Source organism: Parasteatoda tepidariorum, chromosome 2 (assembly GCF_982258835.1).
Source record: "Parasteatoda tepidariorum strain Cologne lab strain chromosome 2, Ptep-v5.0, whole genome shotgun sequence".
NCBI classification, from domain to species: Eukaryota; Metazoa; Arthropoda; class Arachnida; order Araneae; family Theridiidae; genus Parasteatoda; species Parasteatoda tepidariorum.
In genome coordinates, this window is record NC_141756.1 from 22960131 (window position 1) to 22986129 (window position 25999).

The following is a 25999-nucleotide window of genomic DNA, read 5'->3' on the forward strand; positions in this document are numbered from 1 at the left end:
TTGCTCTTTACAATTTATTTGTGATATTGGATATTTCATTAATTTTAATTGATAGTTTGACATAAATAAAAATACATGTTATTCTGGCAATACAAATGGATACTTAGAAAAGTACATTTCTCGTTCCTCAGGCGTATATTTAGTGAGGGATTTCAAAAAAGCCATTGTTAAATTATGCTCTTTTTCAGATTCTTGAATTTTTGCAGCAATGGTGGCTCCTTTCGCATTAGCCTTCACAAGTCTAGCATCACAAAGCTCCTGATAAGTAGCAATGGGTGTCCCATCGGATTTCTCATTGCACCCTATTTCTTTTAAATGTTCCCTGCAAAGGATAAGCTCGTAACTTCCATTGTTGTCTTTACGTGCCACCCGGCCTTGAATTTGTGTCTCTTCCTTACTGTCCAAAGAGAAGAACGTCTGGATGGCATGAATGCCACCAAGATCTTCTACACTACGATCGTTCGATTTGTAATCGATTCCGCGACCCATAGCTCTGGAGGCTAGAGTCACTGTTTGTGCCACACCAGCTTCATTGATTCGCCATTCTATCGTTTCTGGCTCTTCATTTCCAATCAGGGTGTAGAGACGGTTAATATTATTTCGGTATTTATTCTCAAATTCTCTTATTTCACTGTCGGTATCGAAGAAGACGAGACAAGCGCGATTGTCTTGCACAATCTTCGAAATGTGATCAAAGATTTTAGAATGCCAATTGCTAACTGAATCTTGTATAGTCAAATGTTCACTTGGAACGAATTTCAGTTTGCGATCCCCGAAAAAGGATGACATGGCGGATATGGTGTCTATTCCATACTTTTCTATGGCGCGTTTTTCATGGTCATTCAGGTCCATCAAGGTGCCACTCACTCCTAAAATATTTTTATACGCTAATGGCAAGTCAGCATAAGATATATATCCCCAAATGACGAAAAAATATCCGAAATTTTGAAAGTTTTTATCATCATAGTTGCTTTTCTTTAGCCTAAAATAATTAAACACGTTATTATAACTGATATATGTTTTGTTACTGTAGGATCCAAGGCGCTCTCTGTAGCAAATGAATCCTTTATAATCAATCTTGTACTTTTGTACGAACCAGGAGTCAGGATTGTTTTTCTCTTTGGAAACAGTAATTGCTGTTGTGACCATTTTGTCTAAATTCTCTTCGAATAAAGCACTCGTACAAGATATGAAGTTTTTGAAATCTTCATATTTTTCATCTTTCAACAGTTCATTGATGAACTCCCTTATTCTCTCTAAAACAATGTTTTTGTCATAAATACCGCTTTCAACTATTTCCCACAACTTCGGTTGAATTTCTCGTAAAGCGGGCATACCTATCGTGGAGCAGGGGTTATAAGTTTGGCCGTAAATATTTTCGGAAAAGAAAACATCAGCCTCATCAATCAACAAAACAGAATCGGCAGGGTTCTCAACCTTTTCAATTTCTTTCGTCTCCAATTTATTCAAAATTAGATCATTGACAACGTCTCTCAAAGATACCTTCACCCCATTAATTTTACGAGTTAATACATCCTCAGCCATGTTATCAAATGTGTAATAATTGATATTATTGTTAGGAATTAAAGGCTCAAATGTTTCGAAAAATGCACTGAAAGCATTTTGATCACGTACGGCTAAATAGCTGCTGTAACAAACTATATTTGCTTTGTGACCTGTCAAAGCAATCAGGGAAGAAAGTAAACCCAAAATAATAGACTTTCCTTGACCAGTCAAAACTTGAGCAAAATGTTTAGGGACACCATTGTGCAAATAATCAGCACCAATCAGTCTGAGAACGCATATAATTTGAATGCAATGAGGTTCAATTCTTTTTTCGATATTTGCTACATCTTTTGATTCCAGGATCGTCCATATACCAGCTAAGTTAGCAAGCAAAACAGGTAAAATTGTCTGCTTGAAGTGAGGAGTCCATCGATCAAAAGGCAAAACATCCACTTTCTTCAACTGCTCCCTTAGATCTTCTACAATGGCAGATATGTCTAGCTTTTGCAGCAGTATTAGTTTTTCTGAATACCTGTTGAAACATTCTTCTAAGACTTTTTGGTTGATGCTCGTTTTGAAACCACTTTCTCGAGCTTTTTGTACTTCTTTCGCACAGAGATCTAAAGCTGTTTCAATTCCAATTTGATTCTGTTTTCTAGCATAAAGATAATAGTTTTCTACATTATCCAGTCTAGTTTTAAAGTCGGAATACGTAAGGCTATTATCTATAACGCTTTTAAATGGCGTTGTGCAGTCCCGCTTAAAGAGCTCAATGTCTGTGTAGTCTGTTTGATCTTCGAAATGAGCAAAAGTATGTCCGATAGCTAAGAATAAATCTCCTGCAGCTTTCAGGCGAGATTCATCAACCCATTCGGCTTTATTTAAAGACGAATTTATTATTTTTAGAAGTTCCAAGACTGTTTCAATCAAAAAGTGCTTCGGCACTACCTTGTCATTTTCTTTCAAAATATCACGAAATTTTTTCGTATCTGATACTTCATACGTAATTATTTCAGTCTTAGACAAAGGAATACATTTCTTTATTTCTTTGACGCATTCTTTCATTTCTTCCATGTAAATATTTTTTGAAATAAACCAAGCGAAATTTATTCCCTTGAAGTGCTTTACAAACTCATTAAACAATCTAAAATACTGAATAATCAGTTGTAGTTCCACTTGTTTGGACAGGGTATTGTCTACTATTTCTAACATTTTCAGTATTATTTCGTCCATTAAGCCTTTGAATATAACACATGGTACTCGTAGAGGCAGTTTTCCGATGATAGATTCTCTAAGCTCCCAGTATTCGATGTATACTTCCATTAAATTTGAAAAGAGGTTAGAAATGACATCACCTTCATCAGAAGCAAGAATACCGTCTATAAAGTCTATTTGTTTATCCAAAATACTGTGGTCGAGCTCTTGGGATACAGTATTTGTTACTTTAAAGTATGGTAATATCTGGGCGGCAAATTTTACGATATTGTGAGCTGCTATGCGGAAGGATTCATATCGAAGATGCCTCGCGTTTTGGACGAATTTCAAAAATCCTGTTAGCAATGCCAAAGATAGTTTTCTAAAACGTTCGTTTGATTCACCCTGTAGAATGGGAGCTATTCCGGCATCAACAATATACAACCAAATAAGTCGCTCTTCGGGCATATTAAACAAGTCATTTCTGTTTTTAATAACCATATTTTTTAAAGCAGACAAGAACCATGAATCATCAACGTTTTCCAACAAGGCAAATTTGTACTTGAATTTTTTCTTGTGTGTGTAGTTGCCAGGTTCAAAATGTTTCATTAGCTCATAAACCAAAGTGTATTGATTTTCAAGAGAGAGATTAGCAGAGCAGTTTAAAGACCAAGATATGTTTTTTGTTATTACATAATCTCTACCCACTTTTTTAAAGAGCTCTTTAGCAGTTGTTGTCGACTTGCTCGTAATGTCTTCAATTAAATCTCTCAAGCTTTTCACCAAAAAGAAGTAGATAGGATGCGTTAAAGCGCCAGAGTCCATTAGTGATATGCAGTTTTCTGTTGATAGTTTGCAATAAAAGTGACTCCATAAATAATCGATAAACTTCAATGGAATAATTGAAGCTGTTGTTTGACTTCCCTCATTCGTTAAGGTCACCAAATCTGTGAATAATTTGATATCGTCATTAGTGACGCGTAACAGTTTTTCAACGGGAAGTTTGTATATTTCAAGAATTTGACAAATAAGGTAGGAATTCTGAGTAGAGCATTTATTTTTCAAATTCTGTTTATGAACTTTAAGACTATTTTTGCGTATGTTTTGCACAGTTGTAAATAAGTCAGAAAGTGTGAAATAAGTTGGACACTTGCAAGTTGGGAATAATTTGTTTCTTTTTTGCAAGCTCATTTCGAAATGTAAGAGCTGCTCAATTATGCATTTCAATTCACGGGAAATAAACTGGTTTTTCATTATTTCTTGTAGCAGAAGATGCGGTCTATTAATATAAAAATGATAGGTTTTTAACGTAATAGATATCTGTAGGAAATCCTCAGCGAAATCCTGAAAATCTGATATTTTTTCACTCCTGGCTTCTAAAATTTTTTTAAACAGGTCGTAAGCTTCGTTTCTTTGAACCAAAAGTTCATCTTCTAGGACTTTAACAATTGTAACCCTCCCTATAAGCGTTGCTTTATTGTGCTTAAAAGATTTAGTGAAATCCAATTCTTCACCTGGGGCTATTTCAATTCTAGCGATAAAATTATCACAATCAGCTATTAATAAATTTCTTTTTCCGAAAATTTCATAAGACACTTCACCTCTGGCATCTAATATGAATTTGGCAGAGTAATAAAGATTTCCATCTTTACCTTTTTTCTTAATGTACTGTCTCTTATCAGAACAAATCAATTTATTAGGATCAGGAGCCGGGCCTTTCTTAGAGAAATTGTGCCACTTCGATTTTACAGTTAATACATGAGGTTCGATTCCTTTTTGGTAAAATTTTTCAATTATACCCAGCGATGAAGGTTGGCCCGTTGTCGTTGCCCCATCTTCAGGAGCATCGTAATATATTTCTTCAGGGACATTTTCTGGAGAATCCAGCTGTAAATTTTCTCCAGTAGAACTTTTCTCGGATATCTGAATCTTCTGAGTCAGTTGTTCACTTTCATCCAAATCTTGTGATGGGCAATTCGGAAACAATAACTCTTGAGAATCCGGTGGTAAATTTTCTTTAGTAATTAAGAATGTCTGGGAATCGGGATGCGGTTTTTTTGTTACAATTTTAGAATTTTTATCGAAATCAGAATTCAGATTTTTCGTTACCTCTTGAGAACTTTTGTTGGAATCGGAATTCGGGCTTTCCATTATCAGTTTAGAATTTGTTTTTGAATCGGAATTCGTTATTTCCGTTACCGCTTCTGAATTATTTTCGGAATCCAAATTCGGACTTTCTGTCACTTCTTTCGAACTTGTTTTGGAATCGGAATTCGTGCTTACCGTTACCATTTCAGAACTTTCACCGGCATCAAAGTTCGGACTTTCTGTCACTTCTTTCGAACTTGTTTTGGAATCGGAATTCGTGCTTACCGTTACCATTTCAGAACTTTCACCGGCATCAAAGTTCGGACTTTCTGTCACTTCTTTCGAACTTGTTTTGGAATCGGAATTCGTGCTTACCGTAACCATTTCAGAACCTTCACCGGCATCAAAGTTCGGACTTTTTGTTACTACATTAGAACTTTGATCGGAGTTAGAATTCGGGTCTTTTGTTACCACAATAGAGTCCTTCTCGGATATCTGAATCTTCTGAGTCAGTTGTCCACTTTCATCCGAATCTTGTGATGGACAATTCGAAAACGATAATTCTTTTAATTGCTCAGTAGAGGCTGGAGGCTTCGAAAGTATTTGGTCTTTTACTTCAACTTCGCAATTATTGGAATCGCTATCGTTTGGGGGCTGGTGGGATTGCAACTCGTTCAGCTGTTCAGTGGAGACGGGAGGCCTAGATGGTATTTTTTCCTCGATTTCTTTAAATGTATAGTCATCAGAATCGCTATTGATGATTTCATTGCTCAAAACCTTTGATTTTTTCGATTTTCGTTTTTTATCTTTAGTTGCGCAGTCCTGTTTAATGCGAGTGCTTGGCGAGTGCTTGGGGATGTGCCCATGAGGCACATTTGGGAGAGATTCTTTTGACTTCTTTTGATCAGAATGGAAGAGTTCCCGAGAAGTAGAAGGGAGAGATGGATATACATTATCATTTGGGTAATTTTTCGCACCTAAGAAATCATTTTCTATTATTTCTTGATCCTCATTTGTAGGATAATCCGATTCAACCGGTATCTCTAAGTGGTTGAGCAGACCGATTGTCAATGGAGTGCCGTCAGCCTGGTTTTTAACTTCTGGATTTTGTAATATTTTATTAAGTACTTTTGTTAACTTTGAAGGCTTTTTCTTTTCATTATCTTTTTTGTTGCCAGCTTTCTGAACTTTTTTAGGCATGTTTAATAGCGAAGATAAAACTTGTTCCAAAAGAAAATGTTAGTTGAACAAAAAAATTTCACGATCAGTAGACATTTCCTCCAAGTAGGTCCTCCTCATCTGAAATAAAAGAAATGTTTTTTTAAAAAAAATATAAATATACATATTTAAAAACATGCATTTAACAGATTATAAATAAAAATTGTCACAAAAGTATTTGAGCATTTCACTATAGCAAATTGCACTCAGTTTTTATAAAAAGTTGATATTTATAATTATTTTTAGAAAAATCGGGGTAAGGAGAGAATTTCACAACGAGCAGCATTGAAAAGGTGAGAAAAAAATACAGAACTAAACTTAAACCTCTGACATCAATTAGGTTTAAATTTCACTTACAGTAAAAATTTTAGAGTTAGAAAGGAATTAACCAATTATTGCAGTTTGCATGGGTTTTCTAGAAACCCATTAAAAAGCTTTTTCTTAAATTGAAACAAAACGAGCCAATATTGGAAGTTCATGTTGTTGACTGACAATGTAAGACTTTTAAATATTGCCTAGGTGCTTACAAGTTACAGGAATTCACAATTTATTGCAGTGCGCATGAGTTTTCTAGAAACACATTAAAAAACATTTTTCAAACAAAACGAGCCAATTTCGGAACGTTTGTGATGGTGACTGACACTGTAACACTTTTAAATACTGTCTAGGTCTAGAAGATGTTTACAAAAAAAAAAATAATTGCGTGAATCACGGTTACTTGATAATATATACTTAACAAATAACTGCACTTTATAAGTATTATTACTTTGTGAAGAATTTTAGAAAGAGCAAATTAGGTACATTTCTAAAATTGAACATACGGAACCACGCTATAATTTTAACAAAAAATAAAGTAATTTAAACTTTTTTATCCATTTTCCAGGTGCTTAGTTCAATTTTCCAGGTACTTTGTGCTCTTATAAAATATTTTTACAACAAAATGCCTTTTTTTGCACATAAAATATAGCATTGTCCAAAGCATGCAATATACGAAATGTCGATGGTTTTTCCCACTAAGTTATTGTTAAATAATCCAAAAATCCCTAAACTCAATAAAAAGTTAGTTTGAATAGAAAAAGTTTAATTTGAATAGAAAAGTATATTGCATAAGTCAGTGGTTCCCAAATGGTATTCCTTGGAACCTTAGGGTTCCCTTGAAAGGTGACAAGGGTTCCGAGATTTAGGACTGTTTTTTAACCAGATATGATTTGAAAAACTTTGCATTAAATTCAAATCCAATTAATTATCCATTATTTATTCCGTCATTTTCATGAAACTATCTAGTTGAAATACTTAATTACTTAATTAAAGAGAATTTGAAACAATGTTTTTTTTCGCAATAACAATACAATAAATGAATTACGAAAAGGAAATGAAAAATTGCACTAGTATTTCGCCTCGTATAAAAATAACTAAATTCAATAATGAAGAATGTTTCTCTGGTAATCATTCTGAATGCCCATTTTTGTTTTTATTTTAACGGAAAATATATTTCAGTTTATTATTTTTTTAGTTTATGCATGCACCAGAATCAAATTACGAACTAGACTATACTCAGTTGCAAGTTAAGAAAAGTTCATTGTGGTATAGGATTTAATCATTCGAGAGTGCATATATTTCCGTTTCATTTCATGATAAAATTATACAAATATGCCTTCGAAACAATATTAAGTTAAGACACATCAAACAGAAATTTAATTCGTGCTCTCTTTCACGATATATATAACAGAATAATTAACAAGGTTTTAGTTCCGAAGTCCGAAATCTTCCTAGACTTAGTGACATATTTCGATATATAAGGAGAACATTCGTTCTTGAAAAAGAAACAACTATATGACGTTTCAAGAGCATTGGATTTGATTGAACCACTAAAAATGGCGCGTCTTATGCTGACGGGCCCTTATCAAATCAAATGTGAGATAAGGAATTTTCTTTTTGTTTCACTGTAGAAGAAAATCGTCTGCAAGAAAAAATATAGTTTCAAGAGTTGGCGATGTTGATGTAAGTTTGCGCTGGGTGCTTGGCATCCATTTGGCATGCACTCAGAAGCAAACAAACTCTCTACATATGGATAATGATTTTTTTCTTAACTTGCAACAGAATTAAGATGCTGCTGCAGACATGTGAATGATGCTCTCAAATTGCCAGTATTTTAAATAGTAATTTTTTACAGTGTATGATGATTCAAGGGAAAAGGATCCCATTAGGTGGACGAACTCGCTCATTGATTCCTAACACATATTAAAAATCTGATCATGGAACGCGATGTATTAATCTGGAAAGATAAAGCAAGAAATAAAGGGAGAGCTACGGACTGGATATAATGAGAATCAGAGAATTGAGATGGATAGGGATTAATAGGCGATAGAATAATCTTGTATCCGGGTGCGAAAGAAAATCATGGCAGAGATGTCACACTTATTTTAAGTCAGGAATGAGGCTGAATGGACCAGTTGGAAAGAAACAAAGGTGGCTGTAGCTATCAGGGAAGACTGGATCGAGGACAAGACAGAGATCTTTATGGGCCTCAGTGCACGTAAGATGATGTCGATGAGAGTGGGAAAAAATGACTAGAGACGATGATTACGAAGTGGATTCATAAGTCTGAAAACGGAGAGTCTGATTGGAAATTTATTGAGACTCTCCGAATTAGCCTGGCACATTGCAAAATGGCAGCTGTTTGAAAAGAGGCTGATTTTCATATGAGTCGAAGATGTGTATGTGCTGTTAAATGTACAGATAAATTATAAGAAAATTGAAAGTGATATATAATTATAAGATATATCAAATTTGAGTATACAAGAAAAAATTTGAAAAAAATGCCACTTAAGGAGTGAAAATGTGCACTATGTAATAGCCATGTAAAATGCGGCAATGCTGCGAACACCAAATCATTAACGAACACCAACGGGAAAAACTCGCGCTAAGCTGAACAAACAATGCTGTAAATGAAGTTTGACGCAAAAGCATCGTTAAACCCGACGCTTCTCTAATGGAGCGGGCACGTTCTGGAGGATTAATTCTTTTTTGAAAATGTACTAGAATGAGCAGATAATAAATTACAAATTTAAAAAAAAATTATAGTTATTTTATGTTAGTAATCCATCTAAAGATATTAATAACTGAATTTTTATATACCGAAATCCAAACTTTTCTAAGACATTTTCGTTCGTACATCTAATTATAGATGCACTAAAGTCCATTTATTCAAGTTTCCATTCTATTTTACAAGGCAGGAGAAGACAATCACGAGGAACTCCGCTGACATCTAGCAAAAATCTTTTCCCGTCAACCTAAAAAGAATAAATTTTTGAAAATCATTGAATTTGTGGGAAAAACTAATACGTAATTTTACGACAATAAACAATACTATTAAAACAAAATATAAGTAACTAATACAGTTCGTTAGTGTTACAGGGGCCAAATAACTTTTAAAGAAGTGTAGAAACACCAGTCTAACAGGAGGCATCGTAACACGTGATTGATTGGTGGTTAATCAAACGTTTAGATTAGAAGATGAAGAATTTTCAACAGTAGATACATTTTATCCGCATTCTTTTACCATATAGGGTCAAACAATGGGAAAATGCAATTAGAATGAATTCAAATTAAGGAAAATATTTTGAAATGCAGTTTGATTATTCTGTAATTTTTTTTTACTCTACCATAGAATTTTTTTATTTTTGTTATGGAAGATAAAACCGTAAAGGAGCATTTTATCACATTAAAATGATAAACAAGCCCCCATATTCATTCTTTTGGAATTTGGCAGAATTGTAAAGCAGAAATAGTTTGAATTTGAATAATGTAAGCACAAAAAAGTAAACACTTTCAACATTTCTTACTGTAGTTTTTTCATATATTGGGACTAAATTCTTAATGGTTCAGGGATCTAGTAAGTTCGTACAAATCATACTTAAGTTACGAAATCAGACACAAAAACACACTTCCTTTGAAATAATTTAATTCTTGACCCTTAAATTAAAGAGGGCAAACGCAAAATGGAGAAATAGCGTCCCAATAAATAAGGCAGGAGAACAGTTGAAAGTTCGGGCTTCTTAATGTTAATTTCATTTTTTTGGAGTATTTTTCAACACACAAATCCAATCAATTGATATTCTTTTAACTATATGGATTTGTACAGTGGCTAAAAAAATAGAAAGACATCACTCTGAATAACTTTCTTTCTAATGACCGAAAATCGGAGTGTCAATCTTAATGGTTTCTGGAGGTGACTTCAAATATACTAATTAATTAGTGCTAACTATTAATTAAGTTACGAAATGCACTTTCTCTGAATAAACAGGTATTTTTTTTGCATACTTGGATACCTGACCCTTAAAATGGGAAGGGGGGAGACAGAATTTCGAAAAGATGGATCATAAAATGGGGGAAGGGGCTAATAAGTTGTATATATTAGGTGATAGTCCCAAAAAACAACCAAGCGAAGTCGCAAATAGAAAATATCTCGAAGTTTGGGAATAGACAACTTTTCAGCTGATTTCTAACCAAAATCCAAAGATTTTTTTCTTCTTCTTAACCTTCGGAAAGAAAATTTGAATCAATTTATAGCTTATTTACGATGCTCCAAGCTTTTCGAATTTGAATACACGAAGTTTTTATCTGACATTATTTGGGCTTTGTGTTGTTTTTACTTCATTTATACGAGGATTACATACTAAAACCAAATTTAAACAACTTATTATAACTATATGCAAAATATTAGGGTTAAACATTTTTACAGCTTTAATCGAGTCTTCTAGGCAAGAAAGTTTAAAAAAACAAAAAAAAGTGCATAATGCACATTCACAAGAATTTATATAATTTACGATATAACTTTTTTCTTTTTTAAATAACTGATCGAATTTCTGGATGTTAAATGGCATTTTAAAACATTGAAATATGTAATATTTAAGAATTACATATTTAAACAATGTGTTGCATATTGTATGATTCATTGTTTAAAAAATCTGTCAGATATTTAGGTGACCTTTTCTTTTTTGGATCAAGATGATTTTCAAATAGCATCCTGATGTTTTGATACGTCAGAGGTCGCCAAAGTGATCTATATAGCCCCCAGGGGTCTATTCGACAAAAGTGGGGGTCGATCTTTGGTCGAATGGGGGTCGATCCGAATCGGAAGGGTCGATTGGCGTCGAAGAAAAAACAGTTCTTAATACGCAAATCACACATACCTAATTGAGTATGTAAATGTGTGATTTTTTTTTTATAATTGACTTAAGTTTCTTTATAGAACGTAAATTGATAAACGTATATTTATTCGGGTGAAACAAGTATTTAAGTACCAGCGCGCAGTGGCACGAACTCTGCACTTCTGGTTTATAAGTCATTTGCATATGTGCGCTTGTCCAAATGTCACATGTGATGAGCATTGACGTTACAAACGCAAATATCATGCGCAGTTTCAGCTATCTTTTCCAACTGTGAACAGTGTTGAATATTTGCAATTGAGCGACGATTTTTAACTGCGCTTTGTTGATTTATAAAACATTGACATCCCTGATTGGATTATTGTGCCCTTTTCTGCTCAAATTTAAAACGTGGACATCAACCTGCGAGATGAGCTTGCTAAATTATTATCGGATCTTGAAGCAAAGACGGTTTTTAAAAATTTAACAAAAAGCTAATTTTGGACAAATATAATGCAAAAATATGCAAACTTTACGAAATAGATCAGTCATTTATGCTAGCATTTCCAAGTTCCCATATAGTTGAAGCCGGTTTCAGTCACGCAATTTCAATCTTAACTAAGTACAGAAATAAATTAAATGTGTAGTGTTTCGAGGGGTTTTAGATTAAAATTGACCAATTTTGAACCCAATGTAGCGAACCTTGCAAAAACACTCCAGGCACATCCATCTCATAGATTAAGTAGCAATAAATCTGTAGTTACTTATTATTTCGATTTATTTATAATTACTTATTATTTAATATTAAGGTATTTAAATTTCAACATTAACATATTTTTCATAAAACTATTGTTACACAATTACTTTAATAAATGCTTAAAATCATAAAATAAATGTACAAACACAGTATCTAATAGAGTTTTACTAACATTAACAGAATTAACAGAAAATTACTTTCATGGGGGGTCGATGGAGATTTCGAAAATTTATGCAGGGGTCGATGATTAAAAAAGTTTGGCGACCCATGCGATACGTCATAAAACTTATTTTCGCAAATTCCTTATTAAATATCACACGACATGTTCTTCAATTGCGATAAGCTATCATTTATCACCAAATACCGTTACTATGATTTCTTTGTTTTCTTATATATATATGATAAGGAACTCTCCTGTTAAACAGCGTTTGTAAAAGTCCTTAACATATTGAAATGGTGGCACAGAAAATTAAAAGACAAAATATACAATTTCACTAACTCAAAATATTTTGACAAAATTTTAATTTTAAAGCTCAAGTTAACTTAATACTTACGATATTGATACTACGGTTCTTATTTTTTAAAGACCACATTAAAAAGACACCCTGTTAAAATATCAAAATGCATAGGTTTTACTTTCAGTAGCATACAATTCTTGTCAAAATATTGTTATATTTTTCAAATCAGGTGACAATTCTAAAATTGGCACGGCTTCAGAAACTTTATACAAATTTTAATTTTTAGTATTTACTGTTTAACAAAAAAAAAAGCATTTTCCTAAAAACAAATTATGCTATATTAATATATTGGGAATTGTGCTAAAGTTGAGAAATAATTTTAACAAAAAGTAAAATTTTTAAAAATCTTTCTTTAAAAGAGCTGCTGTCTAAAAATTAACGGTGTAATATATAAGTTTAAACGCCAAAATAAAATTTCGGTAAATAAATAATTTGTTTGTTCAATCTCAGAGAAAAGGGAGCACTTATTTACAACGATCAGTCAGACGTTTTGCACAGAGTCATTTTAACATAGAAAATGTTCTTAAATTCTTATCAACTAACGGGCTATAATTCTGTGACTCGAAAAAAAAATAGTGATTACTAACAACGAGTGTAATTTTAAGAGTGTAAGTACCAATAAAAATTAAACAAAATAATTTAGTATATTAACCGAAAAAAAATCTACGTGGTAGTATAAAGAAAGAGTAAAAATTTATCTTCATTTTTCGAAAAAAATTGTTTGCTTAGTAAACAGTCAGCTGTTTTGCATCGAATAATTTTAAACAGCAGAATGTTTTTAATTTCTTAACAAGATTTTATTCTCAGTTAGCAGGCAATAATACTAAGTTTTCTTCTATTAAAAAATTGACAAAATTGAAAAAGGAATTTTACTTTAAAGGAGAACCTAAATTAATGTACTAAAACAATTTATTAGTATATTAATGAAAAAATAATATACGTGACAGCGAAAAGAATAGGATTTTTTAAAAATTTAATTAAATAGTGGGTAAAATAATTCTGCGAAATATGCGCAGACAGATAATTAAAAAATTAATTTTAAGATTAAAGGCGATGTATAAGATGTTGAGAAATTTTAAGATGATAAAGAATTTTTACTCCGTATTTGTATTAATAATTATAAAATATATATTGAAGAAATTGATAAATATATTATTCCAAATCTATGCATAGGTATGTAGATTACTGAAACTATCAATTATAGAAAAAGCAAACTAGGAAATAAAATATCACAATATGATGCATCGGACATTCCATCCCATTCTATCCGATAAAATATGCCTATCGAACATTCTGTCAGAAACACGCTTTTATAAAACTCAACATTCGTTGAAAATGTTTTGTGAAATTAACATGAAGGGGTCCTAACTTTGGATCGCTTTTTTGACCAAAGTATGGTGACCATATTTCCTAGATTGCGGCTACTCCCTATATTTTGATGGTTAAGAAACCAAGTATGTAAAAACAAATATATGTTTATTAAAAAAAAGAACGTTTATGTGTCCGATTTTGCAACATAATTAATAGTTAACACTAAATAATTAACATATTTGAGGTCATCCCCAGAAATCATTAATATTGACACTTACTAAGTGAAAATCCGATCATTAAAAGATAAGTTATTCAGAGTGATGTACACATAATTTTTTACTCGCTGTACATTCTGTAATTTTATATTCTATTAATTATAAATTTTATCTGTCATAGTGACATCTAAAATGATTAAAAAGTGGTTATTTGTTATTTTTTTCATAAATTTATCAGGTAACGTTTTGAAATATTAAGTTTTAGTTATTTTATTTATGTAATTGTAAGTATGATAAGTGAAATGTCAGACTATAAACCGATGAGGTAAACGAATTTTTGAAAATCAATTTAGCAATGCCATTACAGCATTAGTTTCAAACATTATAAATGATGTATCGTGAATATTCTATAATTAATATTATTATTTCGAGCTCCCGTCATAAATATTTGGGTTAACACATTAAACGTGCGTTTTGATAAACCGAAAAATGATTATAGTGATTAACAATCAGCTCCTTAATATGAAAATTTTAACCGAATTCCACTTTAGACCATAGTTTCCCAACCTTTTTTTTAATCACCAAGCACTTTGCAAGTCAAAAAATAAATAAAATAAAACAAAATAAAAAAAATTCACCCCTTTACAAAGAAAAAAAACGACCTGATAATGATAACTATTTAACAAAACCAGTGGCCAACGGCATGATTCTGAATATTTTTCTGCTTTGCGTTAGTTTTTGCTCAAAATAAGCAGGGCTCGTGATTTTTTTGATTTTTTTAAGAAAAATTTAAAAAAAAAATCAGATTTTTTTGATTTAAATTGGATTTTTTGAAGTTATACTTCTTATGCGACTTTCAACAAGGTTGCGTTAAACGTTAATGCTAAATTTTTATTGGCCGGGAAATCACGTGGTAGGATCCAGTTTTCCCTCATTCATTTCCATATTGTTTTGGTTCTCACTAGCATAAAAATAATAAAAGTCATAAGAGTATTGTTTTTCTATAAATATTTTTTTAGTTTGTTTTGATACACATATAATTTAATAGGGTAGTATTTTTTATTTTCAAATTTAGTGGATTACAATTGTAAAAAATGAGTGAGAACAATCCCACGGACAAGGCGACGGATTTAAGGTTATGACAAGGTACGTCTCTTGTGAATATCAATTGATTGTTAGGTTTTCTCTTCTGAAATTACATTATGACGCATTCCCATACATTATTAATACAAATACATTTTCCAGGGCGAGACGATGAGGCAACCACAAGCACTTCCACTGGTTCAAGAGGTCCAGGAGGGGAAAATGCACAATATTACCGTGATTACAGAGCACGGAAACGAGCGGAGCAGGAAAAAGAGTCGTTGAGTAGAACTGGTGATCCTTCGACGACTGCTGATTCTTCTACAATTAACGTCGCAGGTTGCGAAGTTTAACTTCTTCTGAGCGGAGGGACTCCACGCACTATTTTTTTTTGTTGATTTAAATCAGATTTTTCTGATTTTTATTCAAACACATTGCAAGAACTTTAATTTATGATTAAAAATACTTTATAAATGTTTAATCAAAATTAAATTAGTATTAAGACATTATAACAATATTTCAGAAGTTCTAATTTGCTAATATAATTTTCATTATAATACATAGCTTTGAATGCATAACAACCATTTTGAAACAAATGCATAATTGAAATTTGAAGACTAGATGAAACAGAGAATTTAATGAAAGGGGTCTATCTAGGTTTTTCTGAGAGGTATTTATTTTGAAATAAGACATGGTTGACTGAGGGGTATTCATTAAGACATAATTTGTGAAAATTAAAAATATTAAAAAATCAACACAAAAATATTGATTTATTCGTTTCTTACGAAACACAAAAATAAAATTTTAAAAAAGAGTATTTTGTTTCTGTTAGGAAAACTATCGTTTTTCCTAAAGTTGAATTTGTGAAGGTACCCTAAGCTGTAACAAATTTGGCTTGGACGGACTCTTTTAACTTTTAAATTAAAGTTTAAATTAGCAAACCATAATTTTAATTTAAAATTGCGTTTTTTTTTCTCTTGATTTTTAATATGACAAAATAAATGTAACAGATTGTGTTTATAAATGTATTCATTCATCAAAAAATAAATAAATATTTAATCTATATATTTTCATATTAAAATATTCATTTTTAATTTTATAACAAAATAGATCAGCTAAAATTATTTTTAAAAAAATCTATGCACTCACTGGAATTTATTTCCACAAAATTTCTTTATAGAAAATCTGATAATGTCAAAGATTCTATAAACATATGAGAAAAAAAACACCAGTTACCAGTTAATCACTCTAATACCTCAAATAGACTTTGAAAGGGAAGAATGACACTATATCAGGAAAAAATATCTGAATTTATTAGCCTTTTTTTTATATTTTTGGCATATTAGGATAATTTCTTTTTAAAATAACCTCAAGCTTTAGAAATATACATTTTCCACCAATAAAATATAATGTAGATTTTAATTCCATGCAGTTTCAATCAAAAGGTAGAATTTTAATTAAAATTATTTGCATTTTTTTTCTTCGAAATTCATGTCTATTAATTACTTTCTACAGCTATGTAAGTCTATATTAAGACAGCATTAAATGTGTATTTTAATCTGTACTTTCAATCTCAAGAATCAAAAGATTTTTTTAAAATGTAATTTCAAATGTGTTGGAATTTAATACACACCAAGAAAGTAATTTCGTTAACTAAAATTAATTAACACAGCAATTTATTTAAAATAAATTTTAAAACTAAGAAAAGAAATAATAAATTATCAATAATTTAAATTATTATGTTTATGTAATCAATAATTATGTTTTTTGACTTTTAAAGTCAATATAATATATTTAAAAAAAATCAGTTGATTTAAATCAATGATTTTTTTAAAAGAATCATTTGATTTAAATCATGATTTAAATCGGTTCCGTGATCAATCATGATTTTTCCGGTTTTCTGAATCTCTATAAAAAGCCGTTTTTTTAATGTTAAAAAAATATATTTGGAAATAATCTTAAAAGGAAGAAAAAACGATGAAGTAATACACTAATGATTATTTCCAAAATGATGGTAAGGTAAACATCTTTCAAAAAAGAAAGAAAAATCCTAAAATCTTATGAGGAAAAAAAAATTTTTTTTAAAAATGGCGGGAAAATTTATTGAATTTCGTTCCGGTTTTTTGGTTTTCCGGTTTTCTGATTTCCGGATAACGGGTTCTGTACTGTATTTATTTTTTAAGGCAATAATTCTATCGAATTTTTGGAAGTTATTGTTATTGATTTCTTCGTAGTTTCAAAATCCGATAATCTTGAAACGAAACACACATTTGAGGATTCCGAAGCGCGTGATTTCGTCGCCAATCTAATTTTCGGCAATTACTATTAGGGATTTCACGATTTTTAATTGCTTTTTTTATTGCGATGATTATTTACAAAATGGGTAAAAAGAAAAAATTCCTGCGTCCCCCTCCCAACAAAATGCCAGAATATCAATTAAAAAAATTTATATAGTTTTTTTGTAAACACAGAGCTTTTGTAATTTTAAATTAGTAACATAGTTTATTATTAAAAGTATCTTCCAGAAAGATATTAGTGCTAGAGAGTTTTGGCAGCTATAGATATTGATTTTCTAATGGATTTTAAAATGTTTCGATATATTTCAAACAATATGGAAAATTCGAATTGTGCATTTGAGTATTTATTTTTTAAGGCAATAATTCCAGGGAATTTTTGGAAGTTATTGCCATTGATTTCCTCATAGTTTCAAAATTCGATAATCTCGAAACGAAACACACATTTGAGGATTCCGAAACGCGTGATTTCGTCGTCGATCTTTTTTTCGGCAATTACTACATATATATATACGGATTTCATGATTTTTAATTATTTTTTTTAGTGTAATGATTATTTACAAAATGCGAAAAAGGAAATAAATCGTGCGAGAATATCAATTAAAAAAATTTGTATAGTTTTTTTGCAAACACAGTGCTTTTGTTATTTTAAATTAGTAGCATGTAGTTTATTATTAAAAGTATCTTCCAGAAAGATATTAGTGCTAGAGAGTTTTGGCAGCTATAGATATTGATTTTCTAATGGATTTTAAAATGTTTCGATATATTTCAAACAATATGGAAAATTCGAATTGTGCATTTGAATATTTATTTTTTAAGGCAATAATTCCAGGGAATTTTTGGAAGTTATTGCCATTGATTTCCTCATAGTTTCAAAATTCGATAATCTCGAAACGAAACACACATTTGAGGATTCCGAAACGCGTGATTTCGTCGTCGATCTTTTTTTCGGCAATTACTACATATATATATACGGATTTCATGATTTTTAATTATTTTTTTTAGTGTAATGATTATTTACAAAATGCGAAAAAGGAAATAAATCGTGCGAGAATATCAATTAAAAAAATTTGTATAGTTTTTTTGCAAACACAGTGCTTTTGTTATTTTAAATTAGTAGCATGTAGTTTATTATTAAAAGTATCTTCCAGAAAGATATTAGCGCTAGACAGCTTTGTCGCAGATAGCTCGAAAAAATTCTGCCACAGAGTTTCGGTCTTTTTAATAAAATGTATGAATTGCCAATGACATTAAATTTTTTTTTAATAAAATGTGCATAATATGTCTTTTTTTTTAATATAGTAAAATAAAAAAAAACACTAAAAAATAATTCACAATTAGGCCAAAGGCCGATCCAATGAATTCATCAGTTAGATAGAACCTAATTTTAAAACTATCATTTGATAAGACAAGGAAAGAAATATCTTTCTTCAAATGAAATATTTTCAAAATAGTAAGTTGACTTTTCATGTTAATATGTCCAGCACTGTTAATGAACATCAGGGTTCCGACAAAAGATCATTTAGGTTTCCATAAAGGAAAGGAAACAAATTAGAAACCGTCACAACTACAAATATTAAATAGATTTTTAGCTTTTTATTACCTATGATTAAGAGAAAATGAAATACTATTACAAGAAATAATATATACATTTATAGTTACTAAATATATTTATAGTTATATAATAGTTAATAGAAATAATATATACCAGTGAGCTGCACCCCCTGCTCGCTAACGCTCGCCAACCCCCGAAAATTGCCACGCAATCTTATACGGTTTGCTTCGCTCGCTACTAACTTAGGTACATTGCAAATGCACAAAATTCTAAGAATTCAAGACAATCATTTAAATCCATATAAAAACTTCTTTTTTTCAAAAAAAAATTGCATCTTTTTAGTAAATACTAAGTCATTAAAATAAATTTGAATTCAAATAAATGACATAATTCGTTAAACCTATTAGAAATGTGCTGTAGTATAATTCGCGATATAAATCAAAAATCGTCAGATAAATTCGTATTATATAATTTCGTGAAAAAAAGCGCTCTCGACAAAATACTAAAATAGAGATCTATCGACAAAGACTACTCACTTCTGCCTAGCTTAATAGTATGAGATTGCCGCAGCTGATGTTCTCTGGTCATTTCAGTTTCCGTTTTTAAAAGCGCTATATGTTGAGCCACTTCAGCTAGATTTGGCGTGTGACATTTTTAGCGGCAATCATTGGTCAATTTTCTAGCGTTGCCATTCGGGGAGTTGTAATGAGGCTTTTTTTTGTCGCCGTGTAAGAGAAATAGTTACGTAAACAAAACAAAGCAAACGTTGCCACCGGCGGAAAAGAAATACAGCCAAAATTTGGGAGTCACGTAAGAGAATTATGTATATTAGATATTTATTTCTAGTAGCTTCCATGTGTATCTAGAAAAATATGCACAATGTATACATTTGTTGTTATTTGTATTTATACTGAAAATTTATTTTGAATGTCTGACATTATGACCAGAGTCATGCAGAAATATTTTTCACAAATTAAATAGAGTCAAGGAAACTAACTAAATAAAGACAAGGGGCCCAAATGTCTCCATTTTCTGGAGGATATGCAATATAGTGTAATGTAAACCAACCAGTGAAGGAACAATTTATATATATTGATTAAAAACAAGAATTTGAAAGTTTTTCTGTAGATTGATTGGTAACAGTAGCTTACTGCCAAACAATAGGAAGTCATCTAGCAATGTTTGGGATTACCTGGTCACATAGACTTCTCTGGAAAAAATTTTGAATTTGTTATTATCTCTGCAATACCTTGTTTTGTTGAAAAAATTATAAGGTGAGTGTTTGTATTTATATGTTTGAAGTGGAATTAATTGCATGTAATAGTTTTATTTCTCTCACTGTGAAAAAGAGAATTCAAAATATAGTTATTGAAGTTACGATTTATTTTTTTTAAAGCATCATAGCATAATAAAGTACTGAGATATGGGGGTGTTTATTCACTGGATCACCAAACGATGAAAAACCAGTGAAGGAACAAGTGTTTCTTTACTGGGTTTTTTTCTAAGTTAATGAAAATAAAAGATAAACTTTAACTTTCTTGTACCTTTAGTGATGTTCCTCATCAAAAATATGTTAAAAATACGAAAAACAACTTCTAACCAGTGAGGGAACAGGCATGTTCCTTTACTGGGCATAGATTTCCCAGTGAATGAACAGTATGTGTTAATATGTTGACACTTTAATTTTCAATTCATGATTACAAAAAAAAGTTTGCGTTCTCCAAGTATTTATATGTTATAATTTCAAGAATAGGCTTGTTTTTAAATATTTGTATGGCTTATAAATTCATAAAGAGCATTAAAAAATTACCAAAATTAAGTGTTCCTTTACTGGGTGTTAATTCACTGGTAAGAGCTGTTCCTTCACTTGGTCTTCTTACTACTTGTTATTTGAACATCCAAAACTTTAAAACAATATTATGTAAGTTCTCTGCAATTTTTTTACATAATTTACAATTAGTAACAAATATGTTGACACTGTCATTTAACTGAAATTACGAATTTTGAAATTAATATGATTTTTTAAAAGGCAAGCGAAGCTTAAGTGTTCCTTCACAGGTTAGTTTACCCTAGATATTTTTTTCGTTTTTAAACTGCTCGATTTTAAAAAAAATAAACCGAAGTTTCCATATTATTTATCATTATACTTTTAAACGATATATAAATTGTGCTATACAGTATAATTTAGCAATAAATTATTCCTTCAACAATTAAACAAATTAAACTTTAAATAGTTTTTTTTTTAAAGAAACAGTACTACGAAATTTAAATTTGGTAAAGACAAAGGACAAAAATGTCAGTTTCTAGAGAATGTGATATATATTCTTTACCTTTGCTAAATTGATTAAATATTACAAGATATTAAAGCAATGAACGCAAATTTCCATATTATTTATCATTACACTTTCAAACGAAATATAAATTGTGCTATACAGTATAATTTAGCAATAAATTGTTCCTTCAGCAATTAAACAAATTAAACTTTAAACAGTTTTTTTTAAAGAAACAATATTAAGAAATTTAAATTTGGTAAAGACAAAGGACAAAAATGTCAGTTTCTGGAGAATGTGATATATATTCTTTATCTTTGTTAAATTGATTAAATATTACAAGATATTAAAACAATGAACGCAAATTTCTATATTATTTATCATTACACTTTCAAACGAAATATAAATTGTGCTATACAATATAATTTAGCAATAAATTGTTCCTTCAGCAATTAAACAAATTAAACTTTAAATAGTTTTTTTTTAAAGAAACAGTATTAAGAAATTTAAATTTGGTAAAGACAAGGGACAAAAATGTCAGTTTCTAGAGAATATGATATATATTCTTTATCTTTGCTAAATTGATTAAATATTACAAGATATTAAAGTAATGAACGCAAATTTCCATATTACTTATCATTACACTTTCAAACGAAATATAAATTGTGCTATACAGTATAATTTAGCAATAAATTGTTCCTTCAGCAATTAAACAAATTAAACTTTAAACAGTTTTTTTTAAAGAAACAATATTAAGAAATTTAAATTTGGTAAAGACAAAGGACAAAAATGTCAGTTTCTGGAGAATGTGATATATATTCTTTATCTTTGTTAAATTGATTAAATATTACAAGATATTAAAACAATGAACGCAAATTTCTATATTATTTATCATTACACTTTCAAACGAAATATAAATTGTGCTATACAGTATAATTTAGCAATAAATTATTCCTTCAACAATTAAACAAATTAAACTTTAAATAGTTTTTTTTTAAAGAAACAGTACTACGAAATTTAAATTTGGTAAAGACAAAGGACAAAAATGTCAGTTTCTAGAGAATGTGATATATATTCTTTACCTTTGCTAAATTGATTAAATATTACAAGATATTAAAGCAATGAACGCAAATTTCCATATTATTTATCATTACACTTTCAAACGAAATATAAATTGTGCTATACAGTATAATTTAGCAATAAATTATTCCTTCAACAATTAAACAAATTAAACTTTAAACAGTTTTTTTTAAAGAAACAATATTAAGAAATTTAAATTTGGTAAAGACAAAGGACAAAAATGTCAGTTTCTGGAGAATGTGATATATATTCTTTATCTTTGTTAAATTGATTAAATATTACAAGATATTAAAACAATGAACGCAAATTTCCATATTATTTATCATCACACTTTCAAACGAAATATAAATTGTGCTAAACAGTATAATTTAGCAATAAATTACTCCTTCAACAATTAAACAAATTGTTTTTTTTAAAGAAACAATATTAAGAAATTTAAATTTGGAAAAGGCAAAGGACAAAAATGTCAGTTCCTGGAGAATGTGATATATATTCTTTTGTTTTGCTAAATTGAAAGATATTAAAACAATGAATGCGAAATCCCCATATTATTTATCATTACACTTTGAAACGAAATATAAATTGGGCTACACAGTATAATTTAGCAATAGATTGTAAATTTTTTTTTTATCTTTAATTGTTAAAGAAACAAATTTAATTGCATGTAAACATTCATGCTTTGAAGATAAAGATTTAAAATTCATGCACGAGTTTTAAATTTGTGAGGAAAAAAAAGAGTATCGACTGTAATTCACCTCAAATTTGCGAAAAATAAATCATCAATTGAAACGAAAAAAGTATACCAAAATACATCATTTGAAAAAGTTTAAATTTAAACTAATAAGTATTTTAAAGTAAATGTGGATAATAAATAAAATAGTATTAATAATGAATAATAATGATAATATTAATATAATAATACTATAACTAATATAATATGACTAATTTACTGTAGATAATAACAAAAATATAGTTACTTACCACACTATAACGGTAAACATATCACTAAGTGAAAGTGAAACTAGTTGAGACAGCTTCGTTCGATACGCTTTCAGTTCAAATATGATATTCTTAGGGAATAATGATAAATTCCTTACGAAAACTTATTTACATTCGTTATTCTTTGAATATTATGGCTCTAATAAATCTCATACTCCCATCCTGTGTCACCAAGCATAGTTTAATTTATCATGAGCCCTATGCAATCGAAGTTAAATGAAGGTGAAACTAGTTGGAGACTAGGCACGTGAATATTAGTGCTGTGTGAAAAGAATCCAGAGGTGAAAATTCTACTGATTCATCAAGGGAATAAGAGGGAATTTGAAACGATAGTAGGGATAATGTTCAACAGATATCAGCAAACAGTCAGAAGTATCTTATCTAGAGAATTTTTTTTTAAAACACGATTAGAAAAAGCGTTTATTGGATTCGCCTACGTATGATATCTTTGTTAGCTTTTTGATTTATTTTTATTAACTAATAATTGCGCTGTTCCCAACCTTTTCTTATTTAATAATTGCACTATTTCTTTTTTTATTAAAATAAGCTTTTTAAATTGTTCTTTAATGTTAAAAATCTCAGAAAAAAATTTATTATTTTATCAAAATAAAAGGATTTCAATAAAAAAATCAAAGTACAATTTCAAATAAATTGATTATTAATGCAATTTGCATGTTATTAGTTTCAACTTCACAACCCTCTTAGTTTTCTAAAAAAACCGTAACTATCTGTGTACAAGTCGACTTTTCAAACCCCTAAAATTTAGCGAAAGTCAGAGGTTATAGAACAGTATTAAAATCGGACATTCGTTAATCGTGAAATATTCATGCATTATAACAATGAAACAGATGTGAATAACACCTCTTTAACAATTTACCTCTTTCAAAAACTATTTTTAATATGATATTTACAACTAATTTTGTACTATTCACTCATCTAATTTTGTTTAGATATAAATTTTAAAAAAAATATTGCTTCAAATTATGTTTTGAAAAAAATACGAATTATAAAAATTAAGAAAATTTATTCAAGAATATTTCAAAAAATATATAACAATGAAAGTTTTTTAACATACCCTAAAATTAAGAATTTAATGATTTTTGGAACATCTGTGATATATTCAGTTATCGTTAGCATGATTATATTCCGTGATAAAGATTTTACATCATTAACATTTGCTGATTTCCACAAAAAATCGTCCTCCCCTCCCCCCCAATCAAAAATTTCGAAATTCCATGCTTTTTTTTGAAAAAAAAAGAAAGTTACAACAGCATTTGAATCCCTTTTTTGCAACGCGTCTCGTATCATCGGACATATGATGTTTATGAGAGCAAGAAAATTGTTTTTGTAAGTGTTTTCGATTTGAAATATTTTTAATATGAAACAATTTTGTAGACTTCATATTTTAATCATGTTTTAATAATTTTAGAAATTTTCATATTTTTTTGTAAGAGATCTGTCTGACACTTGACATATCAGAAATTTGCTATCTCTTAATCAAAAATAGGGGCCGATTTATTCACCTGACATATCAGAAATACGCTACCTCGTATATAAAAATAGGGGATCGATTTATGCACCTGATGTACTAAAAATTTTCCATTCCGTAATCAAAATTAGGGGGTCGACTCATACACCTAACATATCAAGACTTTGCTATCTCGTTATAAAAAATAGGCGGCGATTTTTACACCTGACATACTAGAGATTTACTATCTCGTAATAAAAAATAAGGGTTCGATTTATTCACCTGAGATACCAGAGATTTGCTATCTAAAAAATAGGGGTCGATTTAAAAACCGGAATAAATTTATACTTAGAATTCAGTAAACAAAATATCTGGTATAGATCCTTCTAAAAGGTATTTTAGCTCACTAAATAAGTGTTAATAGGCTCATTTTGTTGCAGAAATTTAGCTGAAAAAGTGTAAAAATTGAACACATTCCTTGTGAGAATAATAAACAATTGCATTTAAGTTGGCATTTGTATTTTCCTTTTTACAATATTACAACAGAAATTAGCACTTCTGTAAATGAGAAGCTGAAATAGATGATGCTGAATTTCTGACAAGAACTGTCCTTAATAATGGTTGAAAGTAGGGTTCGAGTTTAATGGCCCCGCACTGTGAAAAAAAATAAGATCAAAACTAACAGAATATGGAAAACTTTACCGTTTTTCTGGCTCTAGGGGAACACAGAAAAGCACGGTATTCGTTCGTTCGTTGTAGTGGAACTGGGCGTCTGAGGCCTTACGGCCCTTTAAAAAGCACGGTAATTTTTACCGAAGTGCTTTTATAATGATGAATGGCTGCATCTATTTTACTTTTTTGTTTCATAACCGTCGTTGAACAGCCGACCCAATTTTAAGTACGTGACTACCAATGTTCAACTCCACAGCCTTGTAATTTTGAACCCTATCAAGAAAACAAGGGAAAGCCAGGATCAAGTATTGGAAGAAATTTTACCATTAAGCACGGTATTCGTTCGTTCGTTGTAGTGGAACTGGGCGTCTGAGGCCTTACGGCCCTTTAAAAAGCACGGTAATTTTTACCGAAGTGCTTTTATAATGATGAATGGCTGCATCTATTTTACTTTTTTGTTTCATAACCGTCGTTGAACAGCCGACCCAATTTTAAGTACGTGACTACCAATGTTCAACTCCACAGCCTTGTAATTTTGAACCCTATCAAGAAAACAAGGGAAAGCCAGGATCAAGTATTGGAAGAAATTTTACCATTAAGCACGGTATTCGTTCGTTCGTT

At 30.2% G+C, this 25999-nt stretch overlaps 1 protein-coding gene across 4 annotated transcripts; it reads right to left on the minus strand.

Moving 5' to 3' along the window:
* Positions 1 to 25436, minus strand: LOC107457572 (uncharacterized). 4 transcript variants are annotated; one of them, XM_087156987.1, is made up of 4 exons: positions 23221 to 23532; positions 20700 to 20793; positions 9145 to 9299; positions 1 to 6087 (listed from the first exon to the last, which is right to left on the minus strand). In XM_087156987.1, the coding sequence occupies exon 4, from the start codon at positions 5986 to 5988 to the stop codon at positions 79 to 81; it is 5910 nt and encodes a 1969-aa protein (XP_087013113.1). In that variant the 5' UTR covers positions 5989 to 6087; positions 9145 to 9299; positions 20700 to 20793; positions 23221 to 23532; the 3' UTR covers positions 1 to 78. The 4 variants fall into 4 exon arrangements, with proteins under 4 accessions (XP_087013113.1, XP_087013114.1, XP_042909236.2 ...); XM_087156988.1 differs by having other exon boundaries at positions 20700 to 20819; positions 23221 to 23516; XM_043053302.3 differs by lacking the exons at positions 20700 to 20793; positions 23221 to 23532 and adding an exon at positions 25409 to 25436.
* Positions 25437 to 25999: the final 563 nt, after the last annotated feature.